This window comes from Sminthopsis crassicaudata, chromosome 2 (assembly GCF_048593235.1).
Source record: "Sminthopsis crassicaudata isolate SCR6 chromosome 2, ASM4859323v1, whole genome shotgun sequence".
NCBI classification, from domain to species: domain Eukaryota; kingdom Metazoa; phylum Chordata; class Mammalia; order Dasyuromorphia; family Dasyuridae; genus Sminthopsis; species Sminthopsis crassicaudata.
The window spans coordinates 256,948,337-256,960,482 of record NC_133618.1 but is presented as its reverse complement, the minus strand read 5'-3'; the positions used below and the strand labels follow the sequence as shown (position 1 = coordinate 256,960,482).

The window sequence follows — 12,146 nt, the reverse complement described above, 5'->3', positions numbered from 1 at the left end:
GTGGATACATTTGCAATATATTCATCAGCTTAGATTTTTAAAAGACAAATACCAAAGATGGAAGGGTAGGTAGCTGGCCTGGTGGATAGAGCACTGGGCCTGCAATCAGGAAGTTTACATCTCACCTTAGACTAATTAAGTCTGGGCAAATCCCTTAACCCCTTTTGCCTCAGTCTTTTCAAAAGGAAGTGGCAAACTACTCCAGTATCTTTGCCAAAAAAACTCCAAATGGGATTATAAAGAGTTGGACACAACTTGACAATAACTGAACAACAATGAAACATGGTAGCAAGGACATGTAGCAAAGAATTTTAAAAGTGACAGAATCCTATAAAAATAATAGCTGAAGTATCTAATAATAATATATATGTAGTAAGTGCAAAATTGCTTTTTAACTTAGTTGGGCACGAGAGGAATATCAATCAAGGAATGGAACTAATGCACCAGTGGATCATAGTGGATAACAGATATTTTGCTTCTGTTTTGTCTACCAGCAATATTAGAATTAAAAAGGATAGAACCAAAATAATTAATACAGAAGTAAAGGCCTAGATAAGTGCCATGATTAGAGAGCAGCTAGCAGCCTTCAACATGTTCAAATCATGTTATCTGATGGAATTGAAAGAACTGGCAAAAGTGATTTCAGAGATCTCTAGAATATCATGGAACAGGAACAGGGAAGCTTCCATAAGACTGGAAATAAGAAAATATCACAGTTTTCAAAAAGAAAGAAAAAGTATAGGAAAGTGAACTTGCTGTTAGTTCCTAGCAATATTTTGCTATTATCAAATGGATGATTTGGAGCATTCAGGAAAGCAAAGAATGATTTCTGAACTGGTGTATCTTCATCAAGACAGGCTTTACCAAACTAACTTCATTAAAAAAAAAAAAAAACAGGGTTATTTAGATCAGGAAAATGCTATATCCATAGAATACTTGGATTTCCAGTAAGGCATTTGACAAAGTCTCTTGTGCTCATGGATAAAATGGGAAGGCATAGGCCTGATGAACTATAATTAGTTGAACTTGGAATAATGAATGACAAGACTCAAGCCATTAATGTATTTTAACAAAGAGGGATGTTTAGGGATCTGCCCTTGGCCTCCTGATGTTCACCCTTTTTTTTTAATCAATACTTGTGATGGTATAAATAACTTGCTTATCAGTGCATTGGATGACAATACCAGGATCCAATGAGATTCCTACAAGCTAGAACAATAAACCAATCTAAGAGGATAAAATTTATAAAGATAAATGTAAAGTCACATTCTTGGGTTTAAATTTTTAATCGCACAGATATAGGATGGTAGAAGTCTGGCTAGGCAGCAGTTCATATGAAAAAAGATCTGAGTTTTAGTGAACTGAAAACTCAGCCGAAATCAATAGTAAATTACAAAAAAAAAAAAAAGGCTGATGCTGATGTTATCCCAGGCTACATCAAGAGAACCACATGTCTAGAGCTAAAGAGAAACTCTCTAAAGGATAAGCCTGTAGTATTCTGTGCTGGGCAAATCACATCTAGATAAGAAGAGTACATTATAGCACTGCCCTTGGTGAGCGCATTGACAAGTGGTAGCATATCTGAGTTGGGAAATTAATGTGGGGAAGGGACCAGAGGCCATGCCATGTGACAATCAGTTAAAAAGTAGACATTAAATTTTTTAAAGTAGGGGTTCTTAATCTGGGATACTATTGATGATAGATTTCTAGGGGATCTGTGAACTTTAAAAAATATATTTTGACAATTATATTTAATATAATTAGTTTCCCTTGTTATTCTATATATTTTTTCATATTTAAAATCATTCCTTCATCCTTCTGCATCTTAATGATCTTTTAAAGTTGTATTAATTGAACCACTGTGATGATACTCTCTGAATTTATTTCCTTAAGTGGGCAGCCCCCATAGTTCACTGCACAGTCAGTATGGGAAATCTTGGTCTGAGAATTGCTCTGAAGACTTCACAGGTTTGTTCTGAGAACTCTTCTGAGAAGAGATTCATAGGTTTCACCAGACTAGCATGGGGGTCCGTGACATTAAAAAAGGTTAAGAACTCCAGAGTTAAAAGACTTGAGGTGCTTAGTTTACAAAAGAAAAGACTTGGGAGAAAGAAGTGGGTGATACAGTGGCTGTCTTCACTATTTGAATGACTGTCATTCAGAAGGAGGGATTCAAATTGTTTTTTGCTTGGTCCAGAGGATAAGAGCTAGGAAGACTAAATGGGAGTCACTAAATGTAAAGAAAATTAGCACTATCCAAAAATAGTTGGTGCTATGTTAGGATGTTTTAGATTTCCCTTCACTGGAAGTCTTCCATTGGTGGTTAGAGGATCGCTTATCAAGGATGTTGTAAGATTTAGATTAGAGAAGGAAAACTTGAGGTCTTTTTTGATTCTGAGATTCTATACTTCTATGGGCATTCAACATAGGGATAAATAAAAGTTCCCTTTTGCCTAAATAGCTGGGCGTGACTGTCCATGACCCTTGCCCAGAGAATGGCCTTTTCCCTCTCTTTCATTTTCTATCTGATCAGCATCTCAGCCACTTGAACAACTTGGATGGCTCCTGCTTCACAGTAGGTTTGGGCTTCTCCAGTCCTCTTGCCTTTCTTAATCACTGACTCCCCAGCCTCCCTTCCTGCCACCCAGGGACAGATAGGGAAAAACACCAGCCAGTAAGTGCAACAGCAGTGACAAGATAACAAGGATGAGTAATTCAATCTGCCACAGCTCTCCCTGAAGTTCACAGAAGGCAAACCTTTTTCTTGGTTTCCTCATTTCTAAAATGAGGATGATAATTTTTACACTCTCTGTTTCACAGAGTTGTTGCTGACATCGCAGCACCTCAACTCAAAAAGAGACTGGCAAGGATTTTATAGGGTTTAAATCAGGATCAGATCTTCCATAGTCTGATTTTTTTCCCATTAAATTTTATGGACATCCTAAAATCTATCCATGGTCTGTAGCCCACAGGTTAAAAAGCACTGCTGTGGTTTACAGCCCCCCACCCTCCCATTATACAGCTGAGAAACGTATGTCACACAGAAGAATAGAAAAATCAAAATTTGAACTTGACACTTTGAGCCCCCAAATCTGTTGATTAATAGACCCTTTCTGAAGGGCTGTTGCTGCCTGATAGGAAGTGCAGTCAGGAGGACATGAGTTCAAATCCAGCCTCAGATACTTCTAGCTGTGTGATCCTGGACAAGTCGCTTAAGCTATAACTACTTCAGTTTTCCCGTCTGTAAAATGGGGATAATCATAGCCCTGCCCTCTCAGGGTTGTTATAAGGATCAAATAAAAAGTTATAATTATACACTGTTTAGCACAGTGAAATATAGCATATAGTACAGTACATAACACACTGTGCAATGTAAATATTAGCTATTGTTATTAATGTTGGAGTTTCCTTAACTTTATAATTGAAGGAAATTTCAATTAAAGATTAGGGAAAAAATAAAAAAAACAAACATTTACTAATTATGTAATTACTACATGTCAGGTACTGCTCCAGACTTTAGAGGTACAAAGAGTAAAGTAATCCCTAATCTCAAAGAGCTTACCTTCTAATGGAGGAGACACAAAAATGTACACATAACATATATGTAAAGTATATGCAGAATAAATATAATAAACACAGCAGAGTTGAATACAAGGCAATTTGGAAAGGAGAATACTAGCAATTAGAAACCAGGAAAGGTTTCCTATGGAAGATGATGTTTGAGCTGAATTTTGAAGAGAGAGATCCTATAAGGTAAGGCTAAAGAAAGAGTATTCCAGGCATAAAGTCTTGTGAGTGAAGAACAGAGAGGCTAGTTTGACTAGATCAGCGAGTATAGGATGGAAAGCAAAGTCCATTGAGTCTGGAAAGATAGGTCGGGATGTTTGTGAAAAGCTAAATTTATATTTGATCCAAGAAGTAATAGGGAGGTACTGAAGTAGGAAAGTGACATGATCAGATCTGTGCTTAAGGAAAATCACTTTGATATTTGTGTATAGAATAGATTGAAGTAGGAAGAAACAAGTCCAGGAGATCAATTAAAAGGCTATTGTCTAAGTCACTTTAACTCCAATTGCCTCTGAAAAAAAAAAAGGCTATTGCAATAATCTAGCAGTATTTTAGTTTTTCAGATTACACGTAAAGACAATTTTTAACATTCATTTTTAAAAATGTTAAGTTCCACATTTTCTCCCTCCTTTCTTCTCTCCCTAAGACAGTAAGCAGTTTGATCTAGGAAATACATACACACACATATACATACCTATACACACACATAAAATCATGTAAATCATATTTTCATATTAATCATATTATGAAAGAAAAAATAGACCAAAAGAAAAAATCAAGTGAAAATAGTATTCTTCAATCTGTATTCAAACTTAATCAGTTCATTCTTTTAATGTGGATTATATTTTTCATCATTAATCCTTTGGAATTGTCTTGGATCATTGTATTGCTGAGAAGAGTGAAGTCATTCACAGCTGATCATTGTACAATAGTGCTGTATAATATTCTGATTCTGCTTACTTCACTCTGCATCAAGCTTATGTAATTCTTGGCATGTTTTTCTGAAATGTGCCTGGCTCATCATTTTTATAGCACAATAGTAGTCCATCAATTCATATACTATAACTTATTCAGCAGTTTCCCAATTGATGGGCATCTCCTTGGTTTCCATTCCTTCTTTTTCAATAATCTAGACCAAAAAGGATGAGACCTTGGACTAAAATGGTAGCTGTATGAATGGAGAAGCAGGGGAGAGGGGGTACAGACGGGAGATGTGAATGTAGCAATGACAAGAATCGGCAACTGTTTGAATTCATGGGTGAGAGTGAAAAGTCGAAGATTAGCCCCTATTTCGTGAAGAACTGTCCACTAACATCCTTTGTGCCTCCCTCTGACATGGAGGCTCTACCAATGGAAGTCAGTCTCTGGCAGGCTTTACTGAGCCTAAAAGACTTCCTACACTGGCTCTGCAATAAATTCCGGGCTAACTGAGGAAATAAATTCAGAATTTCATTATTAGGGTGGTTCAATTACAGCATCAACTAAGGTGCCCACAACCCTGATAAAATCACAGGTCCTTGAAATGAGGGAAGTGCAGGATAGAGGAGCTGGGTTGGTACTACCTGGGCAGACAACTCATTGAAGTCCTCTTGATCTCAGTTTCCCATTGGTAAAACAAGGCCTAGATGGCCTCCTTACAGTTGAGAATCCATGATATGATCCTATGATTAGATGACTTCTAAAGCTTCCTCTAGTGTGAGGTATTGAAATGTAGTACACAAGATACTGTACCCTATGCCAAGGGAGATACAAAGCTTGGATTATATAAGGTCCCTGCCCTCAATGGCCTCACAGTCTAGTAAAAGGATAAGAAAAAGCACAGATAACTAAATTGAAAGTGTTTATTGGGATAGAACTAATTCTGCTCTTTCCTTCCTTTCCAGGATCATGAGCATGCAACCTTTGAGGACATCTTGGGTATGGCTATGTTCCCTTCCCCTCCCTCCAGCCGAGAAGGGATCTAGAGACCAGAACCTCTCTCTGCCCCGCCCTCCCAAGCAAAAAGGAGACCCTAGAGTCCCTACTTGCCTCTTCCCTCAGAAGAGGTTTCAAGTGTTCAAATCCAGAGTCTGTCCCTATTCCCATGCTGCTTTGACCTTTTTTCTGCCCAGGGCCATTTGGATATTTATAACATTACTTGCCAGCCATACAAAATTATTTACTTATAGAACTCGAGCAGTAGAAGGTTGTTAAAACTAATCTTCAGGTCATCATTTCCTGTGGTTGATTATGCAAATAATTTTTAAATAATAGTTTTTTACTTTCAAAATATATGTAAAAATAGTTTTCAACATTCACTCTTGCAGAATTCTGTGTTCCAAATTTTTCTTCCTTTTTTCCCGTTCCCCAGACAGCAAGTAATCCAATATATGTTAAACATGCGCAATTCTTCCATACATATTTTCACATTCATCATTATACAAACGATTTCATAGGCCTTATATGGCCCAAAGTTCTCCCTTCCCAGCCTGGGCAAAAGGAACCTATGTTACCGTCTTCTGGAAGTGGGAAGGTGGGATGGAGGGATAGAACTTTGGGAAGAGTGCCAGGTGAAAATCAAGTCTGAGGATTCCTTTCCTTACTCAGAGGAGATTGAGAAGAAGCTGAATATTTACCACAAAGGGGCCAAGATCTGGAAGATGCTGATCTTCTGTCAGGTAACTACTCCACCTAGAGCTCTTGCCCATCTGTGTTCCCAGGGGTGAGAACTCCTCCTAGCCATGTGTATGTGGGAAGGATGCTACTTTTGAGCATGTCTATGTATGTTTGTATGTGTTGAGTTAGGGGGGAGGTTGGTGCTCTAATCCTCAGACGATCTGGGCTCTAAAATCTGTCCCTCCATCATTGTCCCTACCCCCTACAGGGTGGCCCAGGTCATCTCTACCTACTCAAGAACAAAGTAGCCACATTTGCCAAAGTGGAAAAGGAAGAAGACATGATTCAGTGAGTGTGGCTCAGTTGCCCCATCTTTTTCACATTGCCTCCCCCACAAACCCTGAGTATAGCCCAGGTCCCCTCCCCACCCTCTTCCTTACCTCACCCTTCACCCTTGCTTGATGTTGTAAACTGCATTTCTCTCACTCTTATGGCTGGTGCCTGAAGGGACCTTCCCCTAGCATGGGGAGGGAGACCAGAGCTCTGATCTGGGTGTAAGCGCCTGGATCCAGAGACAAGCTTTCTTTCCCCTATGGCAGCTTTTGGAAGCGCTTGAGTCGTCTCATGAGCAAGGTGAACCCGGAACCAAACATCATCCACATCATGGGCTGTTACATCCTAGGGAACCCCAATGGGGAGAAGGTGAGGCTTTCCCCTCCACCAGGAACCCTGATCCTTGACTGCAGACCCTAGAGATATCTTATAACTGAGCAATCCTAATAAGGAAAGGGTGAAGAACCCTGACTCCCCACCTTAAAGACCTTCTCACTCCAGGAACCCCTAGATCCCAGGGAGAACCCAAATAGAAGACTGTGTCTGGAAGGAGGGGCGGGCTGGCAGGTGTTCCTGGCTCCTGCAGTCCAGGCAGCCACTCACACACCCGTTCCTCTCCTTGTAGCTGTTTCAGAATCTCAAGACGCTCATGATGCCCAACAGGGTGGCCTTCGAGTCTCCTCTGGAGTTGTCAGCACAAGGTGAGGCCCCAGGATGATCCCAGCCTTGGCCAAAGCCAGGTAGAGTGTCATGGGAGGGGGAGGGGGACCAGTGGATGTCCAGTGGCCTCCGAGGATGAGGAGAAGGCGCCTTTTTGGTACCCATCCCTGGTTTGCTGACACTGATCGGGCCCTTCCTTGCTCCATTTCAGAGAGATCTAGAGAGGACCTCGAACAGTAAATAGGGTGGAACATCCTCCAGCTCCAGGTGTCCACATCAAGGGGGAAGGACTGTGTGCTCCATTGCCACAACTTCCTCTTCCAGACCCATGCTGCACATGGGGGTGTCCCACCTCCGGGGCCAGTCACTGTGATATTCCTCCCCCTTGCAACCCCTCCCCATCCCTCCTTGGGGCCAGAAGCTCATTATAATCTGGGGGAATGAGGGAGGGAGGGTCCTTTTGTCCCAGGATGGCTGAACCCAACTAGCATAAACCGTCTAGAGAGCCACAACCTCCTCTCAACAGGGTGCCCATGACGTCAGGCCCCTCGAGAAGAGTCTGCTGTTCCCCACAGGGGACGTTTTGTTCGCTAAGGTCTCCTTGAGTTGACCCAACTTCTGATTTCCATTGAAGTGAATCTTCCTCCAGTCTCTAGGTCGCTATTTTCTGTCGGCTCCTGTGCAAGTGGGAGAGATTTCTCAGCCATAGCCCCTCCACGTTCCCAGGCTAACCCTTCCCCTTTACCGTCCCTCCCGCTTAGGCAAACAGATGATCGAAACATACTTTGACTTCCGGCTGTACCGTCTCTGGAAGACGCGCCAGCATTCCAAGCTGCTTGACTACGATGACATCTTGTGAGGCTGGACAAGGAGCCCCTAGACCGCCTGCTGCCTAGCTGCCCACCATCCCCCTCGACAGCCACTGATCGAGACACTTTGTTTTCTGGATGGCCTGGTCAGGGCCCGGCAGGTGCCCTCCGGCCTCGTGGAGTCCAGAGGAGGTTGTGGAGAGGCCCCGTGGCAGAACAGGCCCAAGGGGGTCACCGAGGAGGGGCTGCACTGTGCCCGTTCGGGGCTAGGTTGTTTTTGGTGTCTCCTGCTCAGAATTTGCCTCAGGTCCTCCCCAGACGTTCCAGAGCTCAGGTTTTCTTATAGAACCAACCCAACGTCTGCACTAACTAACAGTGGGCTCTCGGGGCCCACCAGGTAGAGCAGGGAGAGACTCTCTTCCTTTCAGGAAGTTAAACTTGGCCCCCAAGAAAATTTGGAGGCCAGACCAGGCCTCAGCTGGAGATCCACAAGGGCCTGAAACATTTGGAAGCAGAAGCTTTGACTCCTGTAGGTTTCATAGAAAATAAGTGCACTTTTTTAACCACTAAAGGGATTTAAAAGCGCAAAATGCTATTTAATTAGTTAAGGTAACTCACCAGTAGTTGAAGCGTTCCAGTCTGCTAGACAGTATATTCAGGATAGTGATATATCTTCTATAGACATATTTAATCACCAGCAACGTGGTTTCCTTGTCGCTGGCGGCTCTGTTCTCTGTGCCTAGTCCCAAGAGCAGCTGGAGTCTGGTTTCTATGTGCCTGGCCCTGAGGGTAGCCAGAGTCTATTTCTTGTCTGTGTGGCCCTAAGAGTGACCAGAGGGTGACATTTCCCCCTGTACTTGGCCCTGAGGTCCACAGGAGCCTGATTTCTTGCATATATGACCCTAAAGGTACCTGGCACTCATCATATGTGCTTTTATTCCTCCCTATAGAATTGACCTCTCCTCCACTACTTGTAGAAGGCCATACGCCTGAGGTTTGCTTAACTTCCCCTGGGCTGCGGCTGGGGCAGGAAGCCCCAGCCCCTCATCAGAAGCTTATTGAGGCTGTTTGTCCCAAGAGGATGTGGTCCTTTGAGTAGCACAGGGCTGAACCTCCTGGCTGCATGGGGAGATGTATTTACTTAAGTACTTCGGTAACCTCCGAGAAGGAGCTGCCAGCCTAACAACTTTTATTACTTGACAAGGTTGGCCCAGAGAGCTTTGTGGCTGTTGAGTTTTGCATTTCTTGCATTTCTCTGGCCCTCTCTGGCTCCTTTTGCTGAGGAAGAAGTAAGCAGGTTCCGTGGCTCTGGTTCCAGGAAGCTGGGGTCCTGGGTTTGATGCGGCCTCAGAGGAGACGTTTCAGGTCCGGAGGAGGCCCCAGAACTTCCACGGAGGATGCCTGGAACCCCGGGGGAGAGGGAGGCCTGTGTGTCGCCTCTTCAAAGTTAGGGGAAGCCAGAGAACACAGACTTAGTTTGGCCGGAAACGAGGAAGGGCCTGAGCTTCTCGGCACCTCGTGGCGTCCTAATTCTTCAGGACCATTTATTTCATAGTGGAGCTATGTTGCTGCTGTGGGTGGGGTTGGCGCCCCGGGGCCAGGACAGTGTATGATATTATTGAGAGAGATGCCACATTAAACCCTGACACACGATCTCCTCTATGCTGGAGCTAGATCCCTCTCTGTTTCCTCAGGAATTCTGTCCCTATCTTCTGTCTTCTCCCTTCCCTCGAGTCTGTCTGTGATTTTCCTGGAGGAAGTAGCCCTCGGAAGCCACGCTGGGTTTGGAAATCCCCATATGCCCTCTATCTAGATCTACCCCCAGTGCCCTCCTACTGTTTCTCCTCTATAAGAGAACTTCTCTCTCCCTCGTCCCATTCCACCTACAATCAACCTCCTCTCAAGACCTGGCTTCAGCCTCCTCGCCCTGCAATCTCTCCCATCCCTGATTTCACCTGACCTTGATTTCATGACCTTCCAGCCCAACCTACATACACAGCAGACACACTCCGATCTGTGGTAGGCGACTGGCCTGGTTTGTTTCTGGTCATGGGGGGGAAGTTCCTCAATGCCCCTTCATCTCTCTCCCTCAAGACGATGTATGAGGGGTAGGCAAAGCCCAACCCCTCTTTGTCCTTATTTCACAATGTTTCCTGGTACTAAGGGAGTGAGTGTGTATGACTGTGTGTACAATACAACAAGCATTCATTAAGCACCTACTAGATGCCGAGTACTGTGCTTCTCTGGAGAGTTATAATCCACATTTGAGAGTGGGGTGAGACGAAGAGATGGGTAACTGAAATACTTAGTATTACAGAAGTGCAATGTAATGATAAAACTAAGCACTCTGAATTCCAAGGGAAAAGATCAAAATCGGGGCGGGGGGAGCGGGGGAGGAGGACATGAGAAAGTTATTAGGAGGTCATATTTAAAGAAAGAATAGAATTTCAACAGGTGGAAAAAATAAAGGAAGGCATTCCAGGCTCAGAAAGACCAAGAGTAGAGAGGAATACAATTTCTCTGAAGCACAATATATAAGGAGGGAAATAATGAGATACTGCTGAAAAGGTAGCGCAACACGCCAAGCAAAGGAATTTGAATTTAACAAGCTGATAATAGGGAGCCCTTGAAAAGAATTGTGAACCGAGGAGCAGCATTAACACATCAATGTGTAAGGAAGGTTACTCTGATGGCAATGTTATGAAAGATAAGCAAGGAAACAGAGAATGAGGGTGTCCATTGCAATAACTATTGGACGACATTTAAAGCAGATTCTAGGATAGTAGCAATGAAATTAGTGAACAGGGAAGACATGTGAGAAGTGCTCGGAGAGCACTGAGAAGAGTTGGGATATAAATGGTGAGGGAGAGGAAAGAATCAAAGATTATTCAGAAGTTATAAGTATAGTAGGATGGGTGACAGTAACAGTGATGTCAAAAGGAGGAACCTGTTTGAGAAAAAAAAGGTGAGATAAGTTTGAGTTTGAAGCTTTTGGAGATATGTACCTAGAGCTCAAAAGAGAGAAATCGGAGGGGGGGAGGGGTAAAGATTTAGATTTTGAAGTCACTTGTATGGTTGCAGCCAAAGAAGTGAATGAGATTATCAAGGAAGATGGTGTAGAAGGAGGCACATCCATGTGCATCTGCGTGTATTTATGCAACATCCCAGGTTTAAGAACTCTGGGAATTGTGTTATTTGATGCTCCTGAGACATCCATCTTCAGTCCTGAAGCTGTTTTATCTCTATCTCCCTCCTGCCCCCAGTGAGACTCAGAGCTTGGAGACAAGAGCCTTCCTCCAGGCCACTCTAGCTCGGAGAAGACTTGAATAGCCCTCTCCAGGAAGCCCAGAAGCCCCAAGACCTCTCTACAGTGACCCACCAACTCCGAACACTGGGCACAATCTTTTATGCCTCTGGAGAAGAACCCATCCCAGCATTCATCTTGCTGGGGAAGCTTGCTAGTCTCCGGGAGATGAGGTGGGACAAGGCCATGGGACACTGGCATATTGGCACTCGGCATAGGAAGTGAAAGCAGGACCCAACCCAGGAAGGACCAGGGGTCTATATCTTGGCTCAGGACTATAGTCAAGCAGGATGAGCCAGAAACATACAGTTTTTAAGCTACTGTTAGGATTATAAGGTTCTTTTTCATACCAATCCTGTGAGATAATATAAAGTATTGTTATCCCAATTTAATAGGAAAACTAAGTCCCTGTGAGAGAGTATTGCAAATATTAACCTAATTTAACCGAACATTGAGTCCCTGTGAGAAAGGATTACAAATATCATTAATCCAGTTTAATAGATAAGTAAACCAAAGCCCAGAGGGGAAAAGCTTATATTTGAACCTGTCTTCTTTTTTTCGATCTAGTGCTCTTTTGGACACCACTTAGGAAGAAATGCTCCAACAAGTAGGGGCTAATATTGATAGCTGTATTCCAAAGGCCTGGGATTGGAGGAAAATAATAGAGAAACTTGAAGGCTCCCTGGAGGAGGTGAACATAGATCTGCTTTTTGGGGAAGGGGAGGACCCAGACTATTGGGTGATCAGAATGTGCCTGGGGGGCAGCTAGGGGGCGCAGTGGATAGAGCACCAGCCCTGAATTCAGGAGGACCCGAGTTCAAATCTGGTCTCAGACACTTAACACTTCCTAGCTGTGTGACCCTGGGCAAGTCACTTAA

At 43.4% G+C, this 12,146-nt stretch overlaps 1 protein-coding gene across 1 annotated transcript in view; it reads left to right on the top strand.

Annotated features, from left to right (window-relative positions):
* Window positions 1–11,805, top strand: part of NSMF (NMDA receptor synaptonuclear signaling and neuronal migration factor) — a 35,222-nt gene extending 23,417 nt beyond the window's left edge. The window contains exons 11-16 of the mRNA XM_074289005.1: window positions 5,451–5,484; window positions 6,154–6,224; window positions 6,431–6,510; window positions 6,762–6,864; window positions 7,121–7,196; window positions 7,917–11,805. Of these exons, the coding sequence (XP_074145106.1) occupies window positions 5,451–5,484; window positions 6,154–6,224; window positions 6,431–6,510; window positions 6,762–6,864; window positions 7,121–7,196; window positions 7,917–8,014 (462 nt within the window). The 3' untranslated portion in view covers window positions 8,015–11,805. The remainder of the gene's footprint in view (window positions 1–5,450; window positions 5,485–6,153; window positions 6,225–6,430; window positions 6,511–6,761; window positions 6,865–7,120; window positions 7,197–7,916) is intronic.
* The last annotated feature ends 341 nt before the right edge of the window (window positions 11,806–12,146 follow it).